This window comes from Mauremys mutica, chromosome 11, assembly GCF_020497125.1.
Source record: "Mauremys mutica isolate MM-2020 ecotype Southern chromosome 11, ASM2049712v1, whole genome shotgun sequence".
Taxonomy (NCBI): Eukaryota; Metazoa; Chordata; order Testudines; family Geoemydidae; genus Mauremys; species Mauremys mutica.
In genome coordinates, this window is record NC_059082.1 from 14,934,569 (window position 1) to 14,958,881 (window position 24,313).

The 24,313-nt window shown below is 49.2% G+C and overlaps 2 protein-coding genes and 1 non-coding gene across 9 annotated transcripts in view; 2 read left to right on the plus strand and 1 right to left on the minus strand.

Annotated features, from left to right (window-relative positions):
- Positions 1–861, plus strand: part of FANCI (FA complementation group I) — a 36,005-nt gene extending 35,144 nt beyond the window's left edge. For both annotated transcript variants that reach the window (XM_044979768.1, XM_044979769.1), the window contains exon 38: positions 690–861. In XM_044979768.1, the coding sequence (XP_044835703.1) occupies positions 690–755 (66 nt within the window). In that variant the 3' untranslated portion in view covers positions 756–861. The remainder of the gene's footprint in view (positions 1–689) is intronic.
- On the minus strand, positions 517–23,898 carry POLG (DNA polymerase gamma, catalytic subunit). 6 transcript variants are annotated; one of them, XR_006572447.1, is made up of 23 exons: positions 22,997–23,196; positions 22,185–22,839; positions 21,543–21,738; positions 20,062–20,229; positions 18,799–18,945; positions 18,185–18,264; positions 17,362–17,544; positions 16,584–16,735; positions 16,126–16,249; positions 14,781–15,005; positions 14,214–14,334; positions 12,916–12,993; positions 12,479–12,598; positions 11,531–11,691; positions 10,027–10,080; positions 9,512–9,629; positions 8,770–8,905; positions 8,366–8,612; positions 7,765–7,887; positions 6,942–7,110; positions 5,363–5,497; positions 2,756–2,916; positions 517–1,265 (listed from the first exon to the last, which is right to left on the minus strand). XR_006572447.1 is itself a non-coding variant. In XM_044979772.1 (23 exons), the coding sequence occupies exons 2-23, from the start codon at positions 22,775–22,777 to the stop codon at positions 1,201–1,203; spliced, it is 3,630 nt and encodes a 1,209-aa protein (XP_044835707.1). In that variant the 5' UTR covers positions 22,778–22,839; positions 23,776–23,898; the 3' UTR covers positions 520–1,200. The 6 variants fall into 6 exon arrangements, 5 of the variants coding, with proteins under 5 accessions (XP_044835707.1, XP_044835706.1, XP_044835705.1 ...); XM_044979772.1 differs by lacking the exon at positions 22,997–23,196 and adding an exon at positions 23,776–23,898 and having other exon boundaries at positions 520–1,265; positions 5,289–5,497; XM_044979771.1 differs by having other exon boundaries at positions 520–1,265; positions 5,289–5,497; positions 23,120–23,258.
- A 97-nt stretch (positions 23,899–23,995) lies between these two features.
- TRNAR-UCG lies at positions 23,996–24,068 on the plus strand. The gene has a single exon. It is a non-coding gene; the product is annotated as a tRNA-Arg (tRNA).
- Positions 24,069–24,313: the final 245 nt, after the last annotated feature.

The window sequence follows — 24,313 nt, forward strand, 5'->3', positions numbered from 1 at the left end:
TCTGTTCCCCTCTGACTAATGCATTTGTGAGTGCTAGAATGTCCTAGTTCCTAGAGGCTTAACCTGTTTGTTCCCTTAAGGATCTACTGTAACACAACAGTGGTCAGTGCCCTTTTGGAGTAGACACTACAAACAAAATAAGGAGGCTCCTGCCTCAGGGCTTATACCAGGGGTTGGCAACTTTTCAGAAGTGGTGTGCCGAGTCTTCATTTATTCACTCAGATTTAAGATTTTGTGGGCCGGTAATATTTTAACGTTTTTAGAAGGTCTCTTTCTATAAGTCTATAATATATAACTAAACTATTATTGTATGTAAAGTAAATAAGGTTTTCAAAATGTTTAAGAAGCTTCATTTAAAATTAAATTAAAATGCAGAGCCCCCCGGCCCAGTGGCCAGGACCCAGGTAGTGTGAGTGCCACTGAAAATCAGCTCGCATGCTGCCTTCGGCAGGTTGCCTACCCCTGGCTTATACTCAGTCTGATTTCTAGATAAAACAAGCACGCATTAATGGGACTTTTACCAGTGGCAGTATCTGTGTGAGGAACACTGGCCCTGATGTGGAAAGAACAGAGATAGTTCCCATTCTATGTGAGTGGTTTCTTAAAGTAGATAAATGGTTATTAGGTTAGAACCATAGAAGCCTGTTCTTCAGTAGCATAACTCATGCTTTTATTGATATCCCCCCTAGACTGTTGCAGCAGAACAGCCGGCTGAGAGCCAGGAACCCAAAAAGAAGAGACGACGAAAAAAATAGAGCTGCTGCCTTCTTGTCAGAGTAACACTCACCCAGCACAGTTTTTCTGTTGCAGACTGGCAGCAATGCCCTGGACAACTGTACCTATAACGAAATTGTTCTGGCAGTGGAAAATAACAAGCACTCATGAACTCTCCCGCAGCTGCTTGAGCTATGCTGGCCCAGTGATGCACAGTCTGTGCAAGACCTTGTATTTTACAGCTAAAAATTCAGCCTTGGGTAGGCTGTTCGGACACTGTTCTGGGAGCTGCCTTTGCCATTACAATGTGCTGCTTCAGTGGAGTCCTCTCCCTCAGCCAAGTCCCTTCTTCTTAGAGCAAGACAAGACCTGTCACGTGGGCTGGTTTGCTACCAGGAGCCCTGCCCTTGCAAGGACCCCAAGCACTGGCATTCCCTGCCAATAAGTTAGCTGTTTGAGAGCCTTACAGTCTGGTTGTCTCCAGCTCTATTTTCTTTTCTCCAGTGAGCCTTTGGTTATTTCAATAAGCTGATATATATCCAGAGCTTCACCTGAAAGACAATTGTAAGCTGTTAATTTACTTCCACTTGGGCACTTTCTGAAAGCCCACAACGTAAGTGATAGACACCCCACCCCTGTTTTGTTGCTTTAAAGGCCTTAACGCCCCCTCTGTGTATACAAAATCACTGCAGTCATAGGCTGTAAAGATAGGAACAGAGAAGCCAACTATGGTGATATAGTTTAAAAACGGAGCAGATTATTATTAATATTCCTGTGGTTGGACTCTAGTGTTCTCTTGTTTCTGTGGACTTTAGCTGTAATGCACTTGGCTGCTTTGGTCCATGTTCCTGGAGAGAAGTCAGAGGTTCCTACCACTAGGACGTGTTCACTTGTTGTGCCTTTCCTAAAATGCACTTTGGCTTAAGCTTTACCAATAAAGGTTGTTTAAAGGGGTATTGCGTGGCTTATTTAAAAGCCATGCATTGAACTATTCACATTTCCAACTGCCTACTCATCTGTGCTTCTAAAGTTAGGCAGTTAGTTCTTTACTTGAAAGAACGGTCTCACATTTCAGGAGGTATTTAAATAGCTGCTACTTTAGTTACTTATTTTCATCAATTAAAAGATGTTTGTCAAGTGATGAGTAATTATCACTTTATCCTGAATTGGTGGGTACTAGTATGACTTCAGCTTGGATTATCTGCAGCTTTCTAAACAAGGCTGTGCTGTGCTAAGAACAGTCAATGGAAGAAAGACGAAAGCACTAGTGTAAAACTTAGAATGTGTTTACACTGGAGCTGAAGGTGTAATTTCCAGGTCAAGTGTACATACCCCCACACTAGCTCACAAGCTAGAGCACTAAAAATAGAAATGAGGGTGCAGGTGGCAGGATGGGCTAGTCACACTGAGTACAAATCCATCTGAGACCTGAGGTATGTACGTGATTGGCCAGCCTCTTATGGTGCTGTGGCTACAGTTCTAGTTTCAGCATGTAAGTTTGATCAGAGATAGCATTGGTATGTCTATGCAACCTAGAATCAAACTCCAGCTCCAATGTGTACATGTAGGGGTGACAAAGGGACAGCAACTTAGGGGAATTTGCACAATGTTACTGCAACCCCATCACCCAGCAGGGAGGTGGCAGATCTCTAGGACTTGCCCCAGAATTTACACCAGAACAGGCTTCAGCTGGGAGTTTCACATAGTGCCATTGGATTGGAAATGCAGGCTGGCCTTGGTGCTGAGACAGGAACTGTCTAACAGCTGGTACAAGCAAATATGTGGTCACTTTCAGGTGCATGGTCTTTGTACAGAGCTAGGCAAACTGCCTTATGGGAATCTGTCTTTTATAGTAAGTAGTTTGTACCTATCAGGTGACTGTGACAGAGCAATGCTCAATCACAGAGCTCCTAGCTGAACACAGCTCTGTGACAGAGCATTTAAGAGCAAGTGCTGCTACTTACAGATGGAGATTAGCTGTTCATGCTTCAGTAAGCTATAATCTGCTTCTCACTCCTAGTTTGTGTGAGATGATACTTACCAGCTGGGATGCCATATCTCCTCTCCAGCCCACTTGGATTTGATGGAGTTAGGCAATCCATGGTCACCTCCTTTCTTAAACACAGGTCAATATCCACAGCACTGAAAAAAGCCACTGACTGAGGCAGATCCTGTAGGCCTAGTGTATAGGCAAACATACACCTGAAAGAATAAGAGCCACTGCATGTAAATATTTAATCCTTAGGATGAGAAGGGAAAGACTCTCCTATTGGGATCCAGGAAGTGGGCAGGCAGAAGCCTGCCCACTGCTTAAGGACCTCCCCCCAGCCTAAGGGGAGAATCCACAGGACCTGGAAGCCAAATTATTCTGGGGTACAACTAATGAGATAACCAGGCCAGGAGTGAGGTCAAAGGGTCAAACAACGGGAACCTGATGGGGACACCGAGCAGAGAACCCCCGACAGTGCCCACTGCTCCTCAAAGGCGTCAAGGGAGCCAGCGAACGCAGCCCAGAGGAACTCTGCCCGGATGCGTGAGTGGATGGAGGATCAGAAATAGGCCCCAGTCACAGGAGACCCCATCGGCCAACCTCCTCTCCCTGGTTTTATAGATAGCCATTTTAGCCAGGGCTAGGAGGAGGTTGACCAGGAAGTCCCGTGACTTTGTGGGGCCATGCAGTGCACTGATAAGAAGGCGAGGGGAAAAGTGCAACCAAAAACTTAACAGGATGTCTAAGAGGAGCCGGAATAGGGGCTCTAGGTAAACATGCACCAGAGTCTCCCTCACACTGCAGAAGGGGCAAGTGTCCGGGATGGGCGTGAACCATGCCAAGTACATGCCCGTGCTTACAGCTCTGTGAAGGAGCCACCAACTGATATCCTCTGGACCAGGGTGGAGTAGAGGCTGGCCCACCGGGGTTCCTCACCCTCCAGAGGTGGCAGGAGGTCCTGCCACTTTGTGCCAGGGCAGGACATGAGGGTGAGGATGTGAAGGGTGTGGAGCACAAGTGAGTACAGAGCCTTCCTTTCTCATGGTAGGCAGTTGATTCTAGCTCTATGGTAAGAGCTACCCTCAGACCTGCAAGTGGGCCAATTAGTGCTTTATCACAGCTCTTCACTATAACCACCACCACTTTGAGATCATGGAAAAGATCTTTACAGACACAGGACAGGACCCTTTATCCTCTGAGATTGCCCTGGCAGGTGGGAGACTCATCGAGGCAGGCTTATTCTACTAGCACCCACCACAAGGCAATTGCTGGGTATTACAGCTTGTTTGCCAGGAGCTTTCCTTCAGTGCTGACACACTCACTTTTTGTAGAGCTGGTTCTATCAGGCTTTAAAAGGCAGCAAGGACCCTGATTTCACAGTTAGCAACACGCTTGGTACCCTCTAACAGAAGGGGGAGAACTTCTGCTTTAATCAAGTCTAGTCCTGCCTGCAGCAATAATAGCTTCAAAGAACGTTAGTCGGTTGTTAAAGATTATTTTGCATCCTATTTGCACAGCACTTTGAAGATGTAAAGTGCTTTATGAGGGCTTGGTATTGCTGAAGAGGAGGTGGGAGGAAGAGAGTCAAGGTATGTTCAGTTTCCCTTCTAAGAAAGGAAGAACCCAGACACTTAACTCCAGTTAATCCTCTCCCACAGTGTGTGGGTCAGATTTTCCCAAAGTGAAGCCCACTGCCACCAATGGACGGTGCAAAACCACAGGTACCAAGGCATCCACATGGGCACAGAGATGCTCTGTTTACTGGCATACTTAACTAGATGCAAGAGCAAGCAGCTCTGCTTTGGCCTGCTGGGCTGTACAGATAAGGGGACTCGTGTAAAGTTATTACCTCAAAACTAATTTTTAAACTACAGATTAAAAACCATGTGGGTTTGACTCACTCAAGCTGCCTCACTGCTCTGACCACAATGCAGCCACACAATGGAAAGCTACTCGTGGAAGGACTCAGGGGCCAGGAAGGAGTCATGGGAGCATTGAAGGTACTGACATCCATTCCTGCCCCTGCTAGGAGAACCATGACATTTAACTGCTGTGCATTCTGGTATATAAAGGAAGATTCTTGACACACGTAAGCCTTCAAGATTTGGAATTTTAAAAGCAATTAGGTTCTAGTCCAATTCCCACCCTAGTGGCTGTTCGGCCTGTGTGAAATTGGGTGGGGTGGGGAGGTATTTACATCAAAAACCCAGTACCCCAATTTGCCTGTTAGAGTGGTTAAAGACTGACTGCTACAGAGCCTGACAGTCCCTCTCGCTCTGCAGATCCCTGTTTAGATCAGGAGTGAGGACCACAGGAAGCGGGAAGCTTGATCTGTAATTGCCTGTGTTAGCCTGGGTGGTGAATAAAAAGGAACTCAGTCTCTGGTGCTGCTAACTTGACTCTTTTGGCCAACTCCACATTCACTAAGGACAAAACATAACTGAAGTGATGGACTCTTTTTTAAAATTTCCTACCATACCAACAGTTTCAGCCTATTTTGTCTCATCAGGAAGCACATGACCTGCAGTTTTGCCCCTATGAAGCAGCATGGTTGGAATGTGGCTGGGTTTTTTAGAACCTTTACCGTGTTAGGAGGTTAGTGATCTGCAGGGCTAGCGCTGCCCGGTAGCGATCTTCACCCTGGACCAGGTAGCGCACCTCATCGTGAATGCTGATGCAAAAGCGCCCATCAATGTTGAATTCTTCAAAGAGCCATTTCATGGATACCAGCATTAGGTGCAAGTAATCTACAGCGGAGCTCTGCACCACCCAATTCACTCTGCTGGTTACAAACTGGAGGAAACACAAACCAGAAGCTAGAAGGGTTCCAGAACTGATTCACATAGCAGCACATTCCCTGGGGAAGTCTGTTCCCGTAGGGTCACGCTCTACCAAGGAAAAGTTGGTGGTAACAAGCCTAAAAGGGCTGTGTTGCTGGGGCAGTGTTTGAGGATACAAAATCCTATCCAAAAACAAACCAAACCAAACAAACAAAAACCCCAAACACACCCACTGGAGAGAACAATTACTGAAGGGCATCGTGATAGAATGATAGGATACAACTTCTTTTTATTTCCTAGATGCTAACCCCAACCTTCACTATACAATTGCTCTTTTATAGGATCATGTTCCCAGCATGCTTTTCGGGGGAGTTGACCCTTTAAAGCTAGCAGAAGCAAAGAGTCTCACCCCTGAAGGAGCTATTTACAACTAGTTACTGCAACTGTCTACGTGCTGGTGAGTATGCTGAACTCCTGCTATGTTATCTCTTATTCCTGAGGATATGGCACATTCTCACTGGCCTCTATGGTGTCAGTGGGTTCAGCAGGTACTACTCCCACCTCTAAGTCACAAGGCCGTGGGGTTTAATTGTTTCACCAGGACTGGGGCTCATCAGAGCAGAGCAGTACTGGGTGCTCGTTGCACCTCTGAAGATGCCACCCTTCACATGGGACTTAAACCTACCCCCGTTACGGGCTGTTCTGGGGGGAAATGAAAATGCCTGTGGCAAATTCTAGAAAGCACTGGGGCTAATCCCATTGTCTTGACCAGATTCCTTCCCACAAGGGAAGTGGCTGCAATATTGCAGGCTCTGAACTGCTGCTGTTGCATTTGACTACAGAGGCCCTAAATTGCCAGGGCCCAATTTTGCCCACACACCTGTGTGACTTCCTTGATGTCAAAGGTGCAAGTGAGGGCAGGTTAGACACCATTGTCTACCCCATAGCTGCAGAGACACCTGGGGTATGACAGGCACTGCAAGAACCTAGCTTTGATTCAGTCTGTAACACAGCTTCTGACAATTGATTCTAGAGCATTTGCTGACTACAGAGGGGGTTTAGCCTCAAAGTTAACTGTTGTCTTTGCTGTAGCACAACCTGCAAGCAAAGCTGCTGTGCATCACTGTTTGTCACAGGGCAGCATTACTGAGAACTACAGCTGCACCAAAACTTATATGGGTGGAGCACCAATAAACTTGTGGTTCCACAGGATGATCCAAACTGTTCCCAATCCAGGGCAGTATTGGCAGCCAGCAGTCCCATGGCCACTCCTACTTTGCACAAAATAGAGCAGGATGCAGTCACTTAACTAATACAAACTCCGCCTGTTCAGACTACAGTTCCCAGCATGGCAACATGGAGTGTTGCTAGCTGGGAGCGCCAAGGTCATCTCATTCAACCGACAAACCCCGAAAGCCACAGTCAGAGCTGTGTGTCAGGCTAGGGTTTGCTCTTACCTCGCCCTTGACAGCAGCTGGCTCCAGGGCTCTGCTGATGCAGCAGCCCAGCACGGGGGTTCTTGGTGAGGCAGACATAGCAATGCTTTCCAGCTTGTTGAACATTTCGGACTCAGTCCCTCCAGCCCACACACGCTGGCATACCACATCCCACTTTCCCCTGGGCGACCTGCAGTGCGGGGAATAGAAGGGTCACTATATCTTCCCCCAGGAACCTGCCACAAAACAGTCTCTGCAGAGGCACTGGGGTCAGAGCTTTCATGAGCTTCGCTATCGATAATAAGGGGCTCAGCTGCACTAGCTTTTCGCTTCTGCAGATTTAGGTTTATGGCACATCAGCAGACTGGCAGGCAGGGAAGCCCCCAACTAACGGAGCAGGGGATTCTGCAGAAGAAGTGTGTCAGCAGAGCTACATGCAGGTTCAGAGCTGGAAAAGCAGGGATGCTGCAGGTCAGGATTGAGGTGCATTGCAGAGTTGTGGGGACAGACGGGAGGAGGAAAGCCCAGGATTACAATAGCAGGGAATGTTGCAGATTAGGTGTAAAGCGCATTGGCAGAGGCTGGTGGGGAAATCTGAACAAAGCCTGACTATTTCATGGCTGCCTCTTTCCTTGCACAAAAGCTAAAATTGCCCTTGGCCTCCAATTTCATTTGATTAAGAGAGCTGTTGACTTGCCTCTTTCACCAGCATCCCCTTTCTGGACATAGGACTCCTGTGTATACCAGCTCTCCGTTCCCCGTGTTACTGGCACAGGGCGCATCGGAGGGTTTGCATATCCCATTTCCCACAAACAGAGGCTCTTCTCAAGCTTTGCTCCCTCACCTCTTCGTGGTTTCTCTCCGTATCCTTCGCACGTCCTGCCAAGACACAGAACCGTCCTCTGCCCTCTCTACTGGTAAGCCCAGCTCCCTCACTAGCCACTCCCCTTCCTCAGAAAGGTGATACCTAGAAAAGAGGAACCAGTAGGGATAAATGGCATCTTAGACTTAGATCTCCTGGAGTTTCAGGAACAAGGTTCATGGTTATGGAACTGAGCAAGCCTGCTCAGAAGCTTCAAATTAATTAACTCTTGACTGTCAAGAAGCATAAGCTCCAGATTCAGGACACTTAGGCCAGGACAGTAAGAGAGCCCAGAAGCCTGCAATGTGCTCTACCTTCATCTCATTAGGAAGGATTTGTCTATGTCAGAGAGAGAGACAGCTTCCTTTCAGGCAGCTCCACAGGGGCAGTCAACCTACCAAAGGACCCTTCTGGTCCAAATCCCAGGAGGAATGACCCAGCTGGAGACAGACTGAGCTAACAGTGTGGCAAGTTTCTGGCCAACTCCTTCAACAGTGGACACAACAATGTCACAGGCAGATCACATTCCCCACAGCTTTCTACGTCAAAGCTTTGCTAAGTTAAACCACAAGGCAGCACTCACCGCCGGATCCCCTTGGTGACTGCATACATCTGCCGAGCCTTCTCAGCTGCCTGCTGCTGCGTCAGCCGGTGGTTAAACTGCATAAGCAGGCGCTCTGCGAAGGGCTGGCCTGCCCCATAGATGCGCCCGTAGTTGAAGACTTTGGCATGCTCCCGACTGATCCCCACCGTAGAGGCCGTCTTGCTGTGCAGGTCTGTGGCGTTGCTCTTCTTCCCCTGCAGAGTCATCCAGCCAAATGCAGTACAGCCTGGGGGGCAGGAGAGGGGAGGTTAATGCAGACTGGAAATGGGTCTGAGTCAGACCTCACAGCATCACCATGGCAATGCTAGATCCTGGCCCAGCACCCTAACGGCAATCCACGTCACATGACTGCAGGGCAGTGCTGCCTCAGCTGAACCTCTCACCATGCATGCCTGCAAAATGAGCCTCCCCGAGGACAGCAGCTATCCAGAGCTCCTGGGAATCCACATCTGCTCCAACCAGGTAGTAGCCCGGAGGGACCTGGACCATGGCTTTAAGCTCGCTGCCCACCCGGTCAGCCTGTGAACACAGATTGATACCACTTTGAGCATGTCCTCCTACACCTCCCTCCCCCACACCACTGCCAGGCTAACCACAACTTTTCTCCAGTGGCTGCCTGGCCTCGACATCCTGCTTTCCTGGAAGATCATAACATGTGGTATTAACAGCACACAGCTCTTCCAGTGCAGAAATGCCAGCCAGAGACACTCCTGACAAGGGGAATACAGGCAAGGAGACCAACTACTGCCTTGCTCCACTCTTACCCCCCTTCCTTTGCGAAGGCCTCTGCATCCCAGATGGAGTCCAGAAGGTCTCCACTGATTCTAACTCCCTTTTGATTGGGGTTTTGCTCTCAGTCCTTGGGCTTCTGGATCTCATCAGCCCTAGGTTACTAGGCCAACTTATGTCAGCGAGACAAGCGGGCAAAGGATTATAGAACCAGCCTCCGAGATCTACAAAGTTCACACCCAACCCAAGACATACCCCTGCTCCCCCAAATCTGATTTCTAATCCAGGACAGTTGTCACTAGCTTGAGATCTCCTGCCCTGTATGCCAGGAGAAATCCCACACTACTGTGCTCCACAAATAATCCCTCTCCAGAGCACTAAAAGATAGTTCTGTACCCGGGCGTTGCTTGCAGTCAGCCAGGTGGGTTCCACAGCCCGACGAGTGATGGTCCCTGCTGTTATCACCTGTGGCAGGATGGCTCCATAATTACTCTCCTCATCATAGTCTGGATGTCTGGAATAGAAGCAGAGTGTCACTGCCTGCCCACTGGAGAGCAGTAGGGATGAAGGCGGCCTGGCTCTGGCTTTTCCCACACTGAGAACCCAGTAGCTGAAAGGGACTTCCCAGAGGCTGTAGCCGAGAAAGATCCATCACATGGGACTGAGTTTCTAAAGTCCTTTTATGATCCCAGCTTGGAGTCTGATTGCTGAGCTAGTTCCACAGTCAACACAGGCCAGAGAGTTGCGACTGATGGGAGGAAGTAGGGGAACTAGGAAAGAGACTATTCCCCCAGTTGTGACCCCTTTAAGGATTCAGGTTCCCATAGTCTCAGAGAAAGAAAGGTCCAATAGTCAAAGGTCAGATTTAACTGAACAGGGGCCACTGACCTGTATGGCATTTCCTCACATACCTAGTTACTGACCGAGGCAGCTCCCCTTTCTTCAGCCACACCACCACCTGGGAGCTGGTGAAACAAGAACACATGAGGCCAGGGCCCCGGTGAGACAGACTGGGAAGAGAAAGGCCATGAACAGCAGCAGCTGAGGCAGGTAAATGCTTAGAGGGAAAGTCTCACCCTGGATCTTCGATTCTATTTGGGGAACCCCCAAGTTTGCATCCCCTTTTCTCAGGTTCTTTCCTTCAGCTGCCCAAGGCCTACGCACCAAAGCTGAGCATGCTGTCTCCACTGTGCTCCTAGCCCCGGCCATGCCAGCATGTGCCGAGGGCAAGGCAGTTTTAATGATCAGTTAAGTAGGTTTCTGGCACTTATGACTGCCAAAAGATTAGTTTGTGGGAGACGTCTGTCCTCTTGCTGTAGGTGTGTGCTGTGCACACACCTACAGCCCAGTTCGTACCTGTTCCCATTAACAGTGGCTGCTGCTCACGATGGAGGAGTCAAAAGGTGCCACCACTGGGCAGAGTGATCAGGAGCCACGCAGACATTTGCCATTTTCCCACCTCTAACCGAATGCTACATGGAAATAACGCTTTAAACTGAGGGATGAAAGTTTCAGTTTAACCCAGACCATGGGGAAACCCCATTCATTCTCAGGATGGGACACTGAGGCTGTGACAAGAGATAGGGCTTCATCCCTCAGACCCTGCATCTCCAGTACAGCAGTTCAGATTAGCCCCCTGTACTGTGGTCAGGCAGATCCAACCCCACACAGCAAGCTGCCAGGAAACAGACAGTGATATTTAACATGGGAGGAGCTCCCTGTCCAAACACCAGCAGTGGTCAAGAGGCGTGTTACAATTTAGAAGTTACTGTACTCTGCTAAGAGGAGTTAGTAGCAAATCTACCAGACCCCCAACGTGTGCATTTACCTGTCTGACTCCTGGAAGTGCTAAAAGTGGGGGCACACGTACTCTCAGACTATTACAGATCTACAGAAAGCTCCTTCTGCAGCACTAATATCTAATCCCCCCCACCCCTGTCCCTAGGAATCCTAGTGGAGAGATTGTCCACATTAGATCTAGCTGGGCCTTGACACTCCCCCGACCCTTCCCCCTAGGAGCGCCCGTTGAACTGCCATTGCCTTCCTTGGGAGCTGAAGACACTTGCCCCTCCAGCCCCAGGTCCACAGCGCTAGGATGCTTGACCCACTCTGCTTGCTCACTGTTTGAGCTCCCTTCCTGCACTTACCCATTAGAGTTTCATTTTGGCTCTTTGCCTAATCCCTTTTTTCCTTAGGTGTGCAAACTTTCTGCCCTGGATCAGCCTCTTTGGAGGCCTTCAGGGCTCCTTCCCTTATCAGCTCTAATGCTCCTCAGTGCCTCAACATACAGAGGTGCACTACACTACAGTTCCTGTGCCAGTCCCGTTATCAGTCACTCAGCAGCAGATCCCCCCTGGGTGGGGAACTTTGCAGTTTAATTGGGGGAGGAGAGGAATTAGTGTCTGACTATCTCACCTAATTCGCTTGTGAGCATTCCTCCAGAACGAGCTCATTTTGTTAATTTCAAGGGCCCTTGTCCCATCAGTGCCCCCAATGCCAGCCTGTAGGGTGCCATCCTCCATCTTGGGCAAGAAATCCTTGGCAAAAGGGCTTCCAACGTTGTTGTCATTCCCGTCCTTTAACAGCAAAGGAAAGGAGGTTGGCTTGGCTCAGTACATTGGGCAGTCGTTATTATGAAATAGAAGTGAAACCCTGGTCACTTCCCTGCCCCATTCCACATCCTTCGCACCAGCCCTGTCCCAAGCTGCTGACCAGGGCAGGTGGCTACATCAAAGAAGTGCGGGCTGAAGGAGTGCAAGTGCATTCAGCAGACAGGAACTGGGAGGCTAATCCAGCTGAAGGTACAGGGGGAGGGATAGCTCAGTGGTTTGAGTATTGGCCTGCTTAAACCCAGGGTTGAGAGTTCAATCCTTGAAGGGGCCATTTAGGGAAGTGGGGTAAAAATCTGTCTGGGGATTGGTCCTGCTTTGAGCAGGGGTCTGGACTAGATGACCTCCTGAGGTCCCTTCCAACCCTGATATTCTATGATTCTAACCCTGAGTGGGAGGATGAGAGCAGAGAGGATGAAGAACATGAGACTGTGCAAAGCCTTGAAGGAGAAAGTGAGGAGCTGGGACTTGGTCCAGTTAGGCCAGTAAAGGGCTTTAGGGGGATGGGTAAGGGAACAGTCCCACAGTTAAAGCACTCGGTGCCCATGTGCATTTCAGTGGGGAGCTGTTCAGCTCACCCCAGGATTTAGCATGAGGACAGCAAGAGCTTAATTGGGTCAGTGCCGGGGGAATGATTTCCAGATGTGTCACTCACTCCCCCTTTGGAGCCTGCCATGGGTCGCAAACACCATGCCAGGCACTCCAGAGAAGGCTCGGCAGCAAATAAGTAACATCCTAGAGACTCCACACTCACCTTATGGGGCAGCCTGAAGAACCAGCAGCCAGGAATGTTGATATCATTGTAAGGGCCATTGCCATGGTGATATGTAGGCTGGCTCTCAGCACACTCCAGCTCCCAGTAAGCAGTTTCTCCCTGAAACCATCCAGCATGAGACACTTGCTAAACTTAGAGCCAGAAGAAGGAAAATCCTCAGGGGTGGGGGAAGCACCTAGTTAATGAAGAGCCACCTAAACTACACAAGCACCTGGTAATGAAAGCCTGACTCCTCACACACTACAATGGAGACATCTATTGGGCTTCTGAGAGCAGCATCCTAAAGGGACCCTGCTATGGAGGGAGTCGCTCCTCGTCAGCCATGCAGGATCCTAGGTCCTCTTGTTCTGCTTGGAGCAGCACCTGTGCAATGAATCCCAGTAGCTGACACACTCCCGGTAGGATGTTCCATTTACCTGCCTGGGCCCTTTAGCTGTTCTGCCTGTTTCAGCTTCCACATCAGTATCCACCTCCAACCGGCTCAGCTCCTCCACCTGGGAACAAAGGGGACAGAAGGATCAGAGAGCTTCTTGGTATGTGCTTTGGCTTCCCAGTTCCATCAGGGGCTTCCTGGACAGCTCTTCCAGGAACCTCTCATAGTGTGAGGCTGCTGTCCTCCAGCACGTTGTTGGGCCCACAGCTCTCCAGCTTTCTCATTTTTAAAGTGAGTTGTGTGTTGGCGAAAGGTGTTGGCTTGATATCTAAGACGACTTTAGGCATCTGTTTATCCTTGAAACAGGTACAGACTAGGAAGCAACAGGGCAATAATGTGCAGTAATAACTGGAGAGACAACCCTGGGGCAAATGGGGAATTCAGGCTCCATAGCTATTAGTCTCTGGCCTCTCTGCCAAGACTCTCAGCAAAGAGGCCAGTTCTTTACACACAGGCTGCTGAAGAGCCATCAGAGGACAATAACTCAGTCACTTAAGACGGCGCTGGATTTGAATCAGCAGCATAGACGAAAGAGGCTCTGTACCCCATTCCCATCCAAGCCTGCCAGTCCCCTTTCTTACATCACTTTAATTGGATATCAGCACAACAGGTGTTTAACCAGCAAGAAAGTAGCAGTGCGGAACAGGATGGAGACTTAGTGAATGTCTGTGAGAAGAGGGCTTCTGGGCTTCAAAATGGGATTCTCTGTTCTGGGCTACAAGAAATTCTCTTGCTTCTCACTACTTCAGACACCCCCTTCTTTCCCTCAACCCTCTCTGAAGTGACTTCTCAGTTGCTCCAAGTCACAGGCTGCTAAGATTTGGCATTAACAAATCTCTGAGTAGGGTGGCCACCTGGCCAGACTTTTAGTAGCTCAAACCAGAGGGACTGTGAGAGTGAAGAGGTCAGATGTCGGTTCAGTGGAGTTGACCTGAACTCAGTATTTTTTAATGTTCTCTTCATATATTAGAACAAAAAAAGAAAATATCAAGATTCCTTTCAGGGAAATGACCATGGAAAGCAACCCCTGTGTGAATCAGTCAAGGCTAATGGAGACAGCCAGCCACAGGAAAAATGATCAAGGAACCCAGGTGGATAGTTGGTTTGTTTGAAGGTGCCAGGTCATTTGCAGGGCAGGAGCCAAAGGCAGTCAGGCCCTCTCTTCTCATTCAAGCAGGTGGACTTTGTCCATCACGCTTTTCCAGGGGGAACAGGTGCCTCGGACAAGTTTTCTGAGCCTCTACTCCCACAGTCCCTCAGTGCCAGCAAACCCAGCTTTACCTTTTGCCAGATAGTGCTGTTGTCTGTTAACATGAGCTCCTCTTCAAGGCAGGTGTTCAGTGAGCCCGGCTGCTCCTTCCCTCTCTCCTTACAATGCTCCTTGTACAGGTGCTCAATAACCCTAGAGGGAGAAGGCAAAGGAGAGATGAGTGGTACTCAGGAACCTGTGTCTTTGGGAGTGGAGACAGGTTTCATATCGAGCATCTGAAGTGGAATTTATCTTCAAAAGGAGAGGCCAAAATTCCCTGCCAAACACTGCTTAGCCAGAGAGGTTTTTTTCTGATAGGAAGGGAGAAAAGCACAGGCTTCTGTTCAGGGAGGAACAGATGCATCTTTAATGCCCTCAGGTTACTGCCTAATTTGATTGCCAAGCAGTTTGAGACTTTGGAGCTCTGGATTAATTTGCTGACCTTCTTCCCAGAACCTCCCTCCCCAAAACTGTTCAGCAAATAACCACTAGAGATCAGAAGTCTTAGCAACATGGGATGCTCCTCCAACTTAGTGACTACAGTAATTTACTGCTGACATCTCCTTAGATAGCCCATCCCATCTCTCTCACTATCCTACCTGTGTGGGCAGGATGGCTCTTCTGCCTCTGAGATATCCTTTGGCAAATTGTCCTTCCTCCCTGGCACCAAGTAGCCCCAGCCATGCTTCTCAGAGTAATGCACTGGGAAACCATCCCAGGTTAGTCTCATTAGCTTTGGTGTCACTCTCATCTGAAGGCTGATGAGACTGGGACCTGGCACCCAATCTGGATCATTCAGGCGCGGGCAGAGTTTACGGTACCATCTAGAGACCCAAGACAGTAACAATTAGAGTGGGGAAAAGGCTTCAAGAGCAGTTCAAAGTTTTCCTCCCCATCTACTTCCTTTCATATTGATTAACAAGGCAACATGAGAAATTCCCTTCACTATTAATGTTTTGAGGTGGTCCATCCTATTTCATCTCTTTTAGCCTAGGACAGGGCTTCCCCAACGATGAGGACAGCACATCCTTTGGGCTCACTTAGTTGATCTAATATCCAGTGAATGATCAATGGGACCATCAGCAAATGCGAGATCATCTGAATGGAACTCACCTATCAAAAGGAAACATTAAGTGGCTGCCTCCTACTTAATGTGTTCAAGCACATGCTTTCCAAGTGCTGCATTTCTAAGGGACAGGGGAATGATTTTGCCATCTCCTCTTATAAAAAGCTATCTTTCTGGAGAAGCTTGAATATTTTCTCTCTCTCTTTGGGACAAAGTATTGCAGTGGAGTACGAGAAATCTTGGGAGTATGGGGATTTCTTTTCCTCTTCTGGGAAGAGCACATGCTCCAGCTCAGGAACCCATTCTCAAGAACTGCCAGCCCTGAAAGGCAGTTTCAGATCTTCTTTGGGCATAGAACAATGTATATGTTGAGTATACCTTCAACCTCAGATAGCAGGACAGTGGGGTAGCTGTGGTGCTTCCAACATGCGGGAGGGTCCATCTTCTCTAGAAGTGGGAGGCAATTTAATTTCAACATTGGCTCAGCACAAGCCAGTTTGAGCAGAATACTTAAATGTGCCCAGTTCTTAGTGGTGGCTTCCAGAGATGATCTCCTGTCTACTGAGAGCTGAACTGGGACTCACTAATCTCACAGCAGCCAGAGTGTAACCCCAGCCTCTGAAGCAAAAGGTACATACTTCATCCACTCAGTGTCCAGGCTCTCCACTTCACCTATCCTTCTACCACCTGTTGGCTATTTAATGCCCATCAGCAAAGGCATTTAGAAAGGCACCAAACAGCTGGAATACCCCATGGGCAGGAAAAGAAGCTCAGATAACACTTCCACAGATTAGTAATAGCAACTGGAAATGTTTCCATCTGCAAACCAAAGTCACCATTAAGTGGTGAGTTATGAAAACCCCCTTTGAATGACTCACCCAGGGTGGCCTGGCAGGTGCTGGGTTCTCTTTGGTAGCAAACTGATAGTCTCCTTCAGACGCTCAAGCAAGACCCAGCTCTCAGGGACTCTCAGCTCTTCCTCTTCACTGGGGGGACCGGGATCTGATTTTGTAATAAACGTAACCTCAGCGAGGGATGTTCTCTCTGCACCCACTTGGCAATGCGGCATGATGTGAAACAGTGCCCTTTCCGACATGCGCTGCTCTTACACGTGATCCAATGTTTGCTCAGTTGTTTCTGTTCCTCTTTGTCTAGAAAGTTACACTGACTATGCCTCTACCTGACAGCTGGCCTTTCCCATTGGTTCAGATTTCCCACCGCTTAGACTCTGTGCTGCATATCTTTCCTGCAACGTTACTAGAACTTAGAGATAGTTGGTATTAAGCCTGTTTTCCACCCTCACCTCCCCACCATGCACCCCCACCAAGAGCACTACCTTCCTGCCACTCTAGGGCAGACGGGTTTGCCACCACTTTGGCTGGCTTGCTGTTTACATCTTCATTTTTCTTCCTTACTGGTTGTTTCTTCTTCTGCTTAAATTCCTGTAGGTCCCACTCCAGGTCCCATAGCCAGGGATCATCCTTATACCTGCATGGCAGAACAACATTACACATAGCTTGTTTCGGCTTTGCGTTTCTACATTCTGCCTGATCTAGACCCTGCCGACGTCCTGAATTCTGATACCTGGTTCTAGTTTACTGTACCAGGGACAAGAAGGAGGGACACACACAGACCTAATTTTTGACTATTTTCCCTGTCAAGCATTAACTTGAGGGTTATGAACAGAATAAAAGCAGTGGACCGCAGCAATGCCAGATTCCTGCATAGTACCCTTTGTCAACATGCCTCGCCCAGACCTGAACAGTCAGAAATTCAGTCTCCATTGAATCTTCAGCCTCTACAGAGGCTGCTAACCAGCTGGTGCCAATTCTAAAGAGTTTCTGAGCTGTGAACATTGGTCTGCTAGGGATTGGATTGAGGGTCAGCCCTCATGAATATGGGGACAGATTTGGTGATCTAAAGATGAATGGCTTCAGGTCTCATCAACAATCTTCTCAGCCATCTAGCCATACTATTGTCATATCATTGCTAAGTACAATCCTTTGCTGTTTTTAAATGAAAAATGCTTTCTCTTCCTGCACTAAGTGCCAGAATCTAAGCCCCTTCCTCCTCTGCATTTCCCCCTGCCATGATGCTCATGACCCAGCTGGTACCTCTCCTCATAAAGCAGCTGACAGGCATCATTGGCCAGGTTCATCAGGGATTTCTTCATCTCTTTCTGCAGCTCCTCATAGGTGCCCTGAGTCTCATCCAAGTACCTCTCCCAGTTCTGATTGACAGGCAGGTAAGAAACACCCATCTCCAGCATCCCTGCAAAGGTCACAGGATGGGGGCATCTACAGCACAAATACATATGGTATTAAGCACAACCCAGAAGGCATTTGGCCTGTAAGCACTAGGCTATTCTACAAATAAAGATACAAAATCTGTAACTTCAGCTCCATTTCCACTTAGGAGTTTCTCAACCTCACACTACTGCCGGGAACTGTCTATGGCTTTTGCCCTCCTGCACCGGCAATTACCAAAGGCCCTAATATGAATCTGTATGTAGGGCAGGCAGAAGGAAGTCCATTTCACCAACAAGATCCCTCAGTCCCACCCATGAGAGTGTCATTACAGGATCCCTCTCATTAAGAGCTGTCCACCTTAGCTGAGTGTGAAATTCTGATACTTATTCCTTCTAGCCAGAAGAGAGGGATCAGGGTCCCCATGCAATGGGGCTCTGTGCAACCCCAGAGTTCTGGCACCAGTCTGCCATTGCAACCTTCCTCAACATAAAGAGCTTGGATGCTGATCGCCAACCTGGAAATGAGTTTACACCCCCCGTCCCATCTCCAAGAGGATCAAACTCAGGTCCTCAGCATGGCTGGATAAGACTGCAGCAACTGCGCCAAATTCCCTGTATCTGTAGCCAGATTTTCGTGGCTCCGTGCAACAGTTAATTTTTGTATCGGCTAAGGTCAAACTCCTTCTCACCTCTCCATGAAGAGTGGCAGCTGCTTCTGGAACACTTCATGAGTGGCTTGGACATCAAGGGCACAATACTTCATCAGTTCCTTGGGGCAGAAACAGGCAAAAAGTAGGAAGATTAGACTGTGTGTACGGCGCATAGTGCAATGAAGGGGCGCAATAACCTAGTGTCACTGTGACTGTCAGCCAGTTATTCTAAAGACCTCCACAACACAGTTTTCTACCTCATCCTCACAAACTTCCCCTCCCTGGGAAAGAAATCTCAGAAGTCTGGGTCAGAGGCATGCAAACCTTAGTCAACCAGTGGCCACATCGGCAATGTGCTGGGCGACCGGGACGTGCACCAACTTTGCAAGAAAAGGGACCCAATTGTAACTGCCCTGATCATTAGTATGGAGATGCTGCCCATGGAGACTACTAACGGTAGCACAAAGTGCTCCATCTTTCATTGCCCATAGCTGGGGATGCTTTGTATGTCTCTAAAAGCCACAACAAGGAAATAGAAAACATGCTGCTAGAAAACATTATTCCTGCTGAGAGTTCTTTGTTTTTATAATTAAGAAATCCCCCTGGCCTGGCTCCTCCTCCCCTGGCCTCTCCCAGAAGCTGCTCACCCTTACCTGGAAGTTGTGTCTGATGTCACTCATGCTCCCCTTGACAAACAGCTCACGGGCCTCTTTCTCCAGCGGCTCACCCCCAACGTACAGGTCGTGCACATCTGCAAGGTTGTTAATGCTGCTGATGTTCACCCAGTCCCACGAGCCAATCTGCAAAGAGACAAGCCAGCAGGCCACCTCAGGGCAGGGAAAGAACTGGCAGCTGACTGACATGCAGAGGCAGTTTGTTGTACTATTTTTAAATTAATATATTAAAGTATAGCTAAAGTACAGTTATGATAAGAAAACAGACTATATAACAATTATTTGTATTACCATAGTGTCTAGGAACCCTAGTCATGTACCAGGATCTCACTGTGCTAAGCACCATGCAAACTCAGAACAACAGATCGTCTAAGTATAATCTAAGGGTTTTGTAGGCATCATGGCAGAGGAGAGTTTTGGAACGGGATTTGAAGGCGAATAATGAGGTAGCTTTGCAAAGGTTTACAGGTAGCTCCTTCCAAGCAATAAGGGCCAGCATGGGAGAAGACACAAAGGTGCTTGTTTGAAAATTTAGCAAGCGGGCACTGGAGGCCGGAGTTGATATCTCGATAACGAATGAGAGAAGAGAGGTAGGGTAGGGATAAGTCGTGAAGGGCCTTGAAAGTGAAATGTTTGATGCAATAGAGAAGGGGGAGCCATGGAGGGATGATATGGTCACAATAACAGGAGTGGACAATAACCTTTGCAGCAGTATTCTGAACAGATATGAGTGGGGCAGGCCTGTTTTTGTCAAGGTAAAATGGCCCTCTTATTCCACAGACTTGCTCCTCCTGTGTTTGCAAGTCAGAGCCACTGGCTTTATTGTCACTGACCACTTCCTACTCCTGTTAGACCTGTAGCTCCTTTAAAGCTACAGGGGCGCAAGATGGCTCCACTGGGCCTTATGCACTAGGTCACCAGCACAGTTCTGACTGCAGTCCCTTGATTACATGTGATGACATAAGAGGTAGAAAGAGCCTTGCTCAGTTTTCAGACCCCAGCTGGAGTGTACAGAGATGGCCAATAACAGCACAATACGAAACATTTATTACAGACTCTTCTCCTTCAAACAAGGCAATGGAGCAGTCCATTAAACCGTTCCTTGGGGGAGGTCAGAGCTAGGTCCCCTGTGGAGGGGGAGGCTTTTAAATGCTAAGGAAACAAAGTGAAGGAAAACAAGCAGTTGGGATCTATAGCACTAGTTAGCAATGCACAAATTTCCTCAGTGATTCTCCTACTCACTGCAGGCCCTTCAGTTTTACTGCGCGTTTTCTTCATGTGCTGCTTGACCTGCTGCAGTCCTTTCCTCTTGCCGTGCTTAGCAGCCATCCAGAGGCTGCGCTGAAATCCCGTCAGCCCTGAGATGGCCATGTGCATGCTCATGGTGTCCAGGAAACGCATTCGGGAGCCCTGAAATGCACAGCAGGTTAGGGGTCCTCAAACGTCATTGCACTGTGACCCACTTCTGACAACAAAAATTACTACACAACCCTAGGAGGGGGGGACCGAAGCCCAAATCCCACCACCCTGGGCGGGGGGCCAAAACCAAAGCCCAAAGGCTTCAGCCCCAGGCAGGGGGGCGGCTGTAACCGGAGCCCCGTCACCCAGGGTTGAAGCCTTTGGGCTTCAGCTTTGGCCCCAGATGGTGAGGCTCAGGCTTCAGCCCTGGGTACTGGGGCTTGGACTTTGGCCCCAGGCAACGGGGCTCAGGCTTTGGCTTCAGCTTGGCTGACCCACAGTTTGAGCCCCGCTGGGTTAGAGAACAGGCAGTCAAGGAGCCACTGCCCTTTTCACAATTCACGCACTCAGGCACCTCAAGACTGGAGCTAGGGGGCTGGTGGGGAGGCAGTCTGGTGTGGGAGCTGCTAGTGTTCTATGCACACAGGCAATCTACTGGGACTTGACTTTAACACTCAACATCTTGCTCTTCTTAGTGCTGAACTGACAGAATCGGACACCCAGATAGGACAGCCTGCCCTGAAATCAGTCACACAGATCCAAGCCTTTATACAACTCTGGCAGTAAGGGAAATGCTTGTTTCTTCTGTGTCCTAAAGGCTCCTGGTGTTAGAAATGAAAGAATCCAGGCCCGTACTATGGCAGTAAACCAAGATACTACCAAAATGTCTTACTCCTTCCACTACTTACAAACTATTTTTGTCACATACCTTGGACTACTGAAGTCCATGTCATCTGCCAGCTCTGGCCTTCATGTCTTTCCTGATGCTAAATACAATGTCTCTATACTTTGGTTCACAGGGAAAGGAAACTGAAAAGCACCAAGAGGCAGACTGCTGCCTCTGTAGCACTTAACAGTTGAGAATCTCAAAGCAATTCACAACCCTTAATGGAACAAAGCTCACAATCCCTCCCAGGAGGTGTGGAAGTGATGTTATTCCTATCTTATAGTTAACTAAGGCACAAGACCTGACCTTCAAAATTAGGTGAGTGCAATTATACTTACAAAAACACGTGTAATTTGTGCATAATTACAACTGCACACGCAGATCAGGTGAGTGTACATACAAGTGGCTGGTTAAATGTGTAACTAGCAGTAACTGCCCTAGCAAATTAACTTTGTAAAATAAATTATACATTTAACTAATTTATTGTATACACTAAATTTTGAAAATCAGGTCCTAAGTGGCTTTCCTCAAAGCCATGCACAGAAGCCAAGGAGCAAGCAGGTGGATGAAATGGACATAAAATTAGGGAAGTACTTACTTGGATCAAGTACTGCTCTTTAATGTGTGCTCGATCAAAGGCGACATTGTGACCCACCACCAATCTCTCTGTCCAGTCCTGTTTGGCGAGACAGCTTGAGTTCAGAGCAGTTTCTAGTGGAATAAAGTCAGCCAGAGTCAGTTGGCTGGACCAGGTATAGCGTTCTTCTAGCAGCCGCTTACTGCACCAGGAGTACCTGGAAAGGAAGCATGTTATATTTTAGATTACTTAAGATTGTGAAGACTGATTCCCCTCTGCTAGTCTTAGAAGAAGGACTAAGGAGGGATGAGCCAGGAGGCCAGATTCCTCCCCCAGAATTTGACTTTTCAAGCAGGGCTGAGCTACACTGGCAGGAAGCAGCAGGGAAGTTTGCACTGCTGCTGCCCAAGTCTGACCTGTTCATGCGCCGAGGCTGTGAAACCAGCGCTGAATTCACTAACCAAATCAAACTGGAATTTCACATGTAGGCTTTAGAATTGGTCTATGTCCACTAGCTATAGCTCCATGGGACCACTTACTCGCTATCAAACCAAGTATTTAGCACAATGGAGAAGCTCAGCTCTGCAGCTCCTCCATCCATCTCCACTGTGGTTACAGTTAGTGTTGTGGCTTTTCTTGTATATTACAGTTATCACATCTTACCAGGCACTTGGTGAAACAGCCACTGCCAGTGTTGGGCAATGGCCTTCTGCCATGCACACTTCAACATCAAACACCAAGGCTCGTTCTTCAGGGAAGTCTACAGTCTTCCTCTCGCCATTGGGTCCATACTGTGTCCAACCAACTTCCCAATCCCACTCTGAGGGCATGGGGGGTACCTCGCAGTGGAGCAGCTGATTAGCAGCCTCCAAGTAAGGAAGACTCTGCTTCTGCGCCAGAATCCGGAAGTGCTCATCAAGATCGTTGCCGTACATGCGGGGCAGCTGCAGCTCCACATCAGGGAGCGTGGATGTCTCTTTGCCCCACAGGTCATGCTTCTGCAGATGTTCCACGCTCCTCTGGATGTCAGCATCTGAGTACTGCACTTGAGCACCCCGGAAAATCTGCTCGTGAAGAACCTTGGACAGCATCTGGATGTTCAGAGGGTTCATGCGCCGTTGGCTGGTGCCAGAATCTTGCATGACCTCCTCTTGCACTGGGCGACTGGTTGAAGAACCTGAGGCACATCTCCCATGCCTGGCTCTCGGCGATGGAAACAGACGTGCTATCGACTTCCTCCAGAGTAAATGTGTCATCTTCAGCCAACTTTAGTAACATGGAGAACGGGCAAGAGTCAGCCCTTTTTGGTGGGACAGGTCTGCAAAGAGAAGAGCAACAGGAGGACTGAAATTTAGCATAATTCATTTGGGGCTTCCCTCTCCTCCCCCCAAAGAACCTGAGCACTTGCAACCACCACTGGCATCACTGGAGCAGAACCAGCATGGGACAGTTTAAGAAAAAACCCTCCAGCGTACACAAGGCTCTAACATTGTGATACTGCAACTCCTCGGCTCATCCCATTCCAGTCGCTCACTCCATGGGTCAATGAAAGCCCATGTGTCCCATCACACAGCTCCTCCCCTTTGGCTTTTCCCTACCATCCAGGGGTCTCTCTGCCAATCTCCTCTCCCAGCCCCACAACGGGGCTCAGTTTCTCTTCAAACCCTCAGTTCCCCCCCCCCTTACGTGTCTCAGCCTCCCCTTCTACAAAGGGTCTCTCCCCTCACACCCAGGCTCCCTATGGGTCTCAGCCTCACCCCCCCCCATTCCCCTCACCCCCTATGGGTCTCAGCCTCACCCCCCCCCCGGGTCTCAGCCTCACCCCCCCATTCCCCTCACCCCCCATGGGTCTCAGCCTTCCCCCCCCCATTCCCCTCACCCCCCATGGGTCTCAGCCTCCCCCCCCCATTCCCCTCACCCCCCATGGGTCTCAGCCTCACCCCCCCCATTCCCCTCACCCCCCATGGGTCTCAGCCTCACCCCTCATGGGTCTCAGCCTCACACACCCCCCATTCCCCTCACCCCCCATGGGTCTCAGCCTCACCCCCCCATTCCCCTCACCCCCCATGGGTCTCAGCCTCACCCCCCCATTCCCCTCACCCTCCCTATGGGTCTCAGCCTCCCCCTCTCATCCCCACGCCCCCTATGGGTCTCTCCCCTCCCCCGGACCCCCCTAGTTCTCAGCCTCCGGGGTGGCTCCCCCCGGCCCCTCACGCGCTGGGGGCTGCTCGGCCCGGCCGGGCGGAATAGTTACCGTTGGCCGCGTTGCGAGGGGGGGTCTCGAGGCTGCTACCGAGATCAGATGATCCTGGCCGGGCAGGGGGCGGTGCCCGGGAGGACCAGCCCACACCGCTGGGCGCTCTTCCGGGTTTCCGACTCGCTTCCCCCCGGCCTCGGGGTGGATGGAACCATCGGCAGCAGCCAGGCCGCTTTCTCAGCTTCCTATGGCTGTCTTTAGAATTCTAGCACAGGGTGGCCGCGTGGCCTAATGGATAAGGCGTCTGACTTCGGATCAGAAGATTGCAGGTTCGAGTCCTGCCGCGGTCGCAAGTTGAGGGCCTGAACTGGCTTGTATTTCTTTTTCTTAAATATATTTATAAAACACCTATTTTAAAGTGTCAGAAAAAGGAAAACAAGGAATCCCAGAGCAATGTCCACAGGGCAAATTCCAGAACAGAGGAGTGAACACGAACCCAGTGCTGATGTAAAAATCACCTAGCCAGTGATATTAATTAATGTTTATATTTATTTTTATTTCATATTAAAGAGCTATAATTGTATATGTATTGGTT

Bases quoted from the DNA above. Each gene is read 5' to 3' on its own strand.
- POLG (XM_044979772.1), bottom strand. From the start codon at position 22,777: ATGACACATTTACTCTGGAGGAAGTCGATAGCACGTCTGTTTCCATCG. The intron at 18,946-20,061 runs GTGAGTAGGAGA...GTCTCTTTGCAG, and splicing joins GTAAAACTGAAGGGCCTGCA to ATTGGCTCGTGGGACTGGGT. The intron at 7,111-7,764 runs GTGAGGGAGCAA...CCCGCACTGCAG, and splicing joins CGGAGAGAAACCACGAAGAG to GTCGCCCAGGGGAAAGTGGG.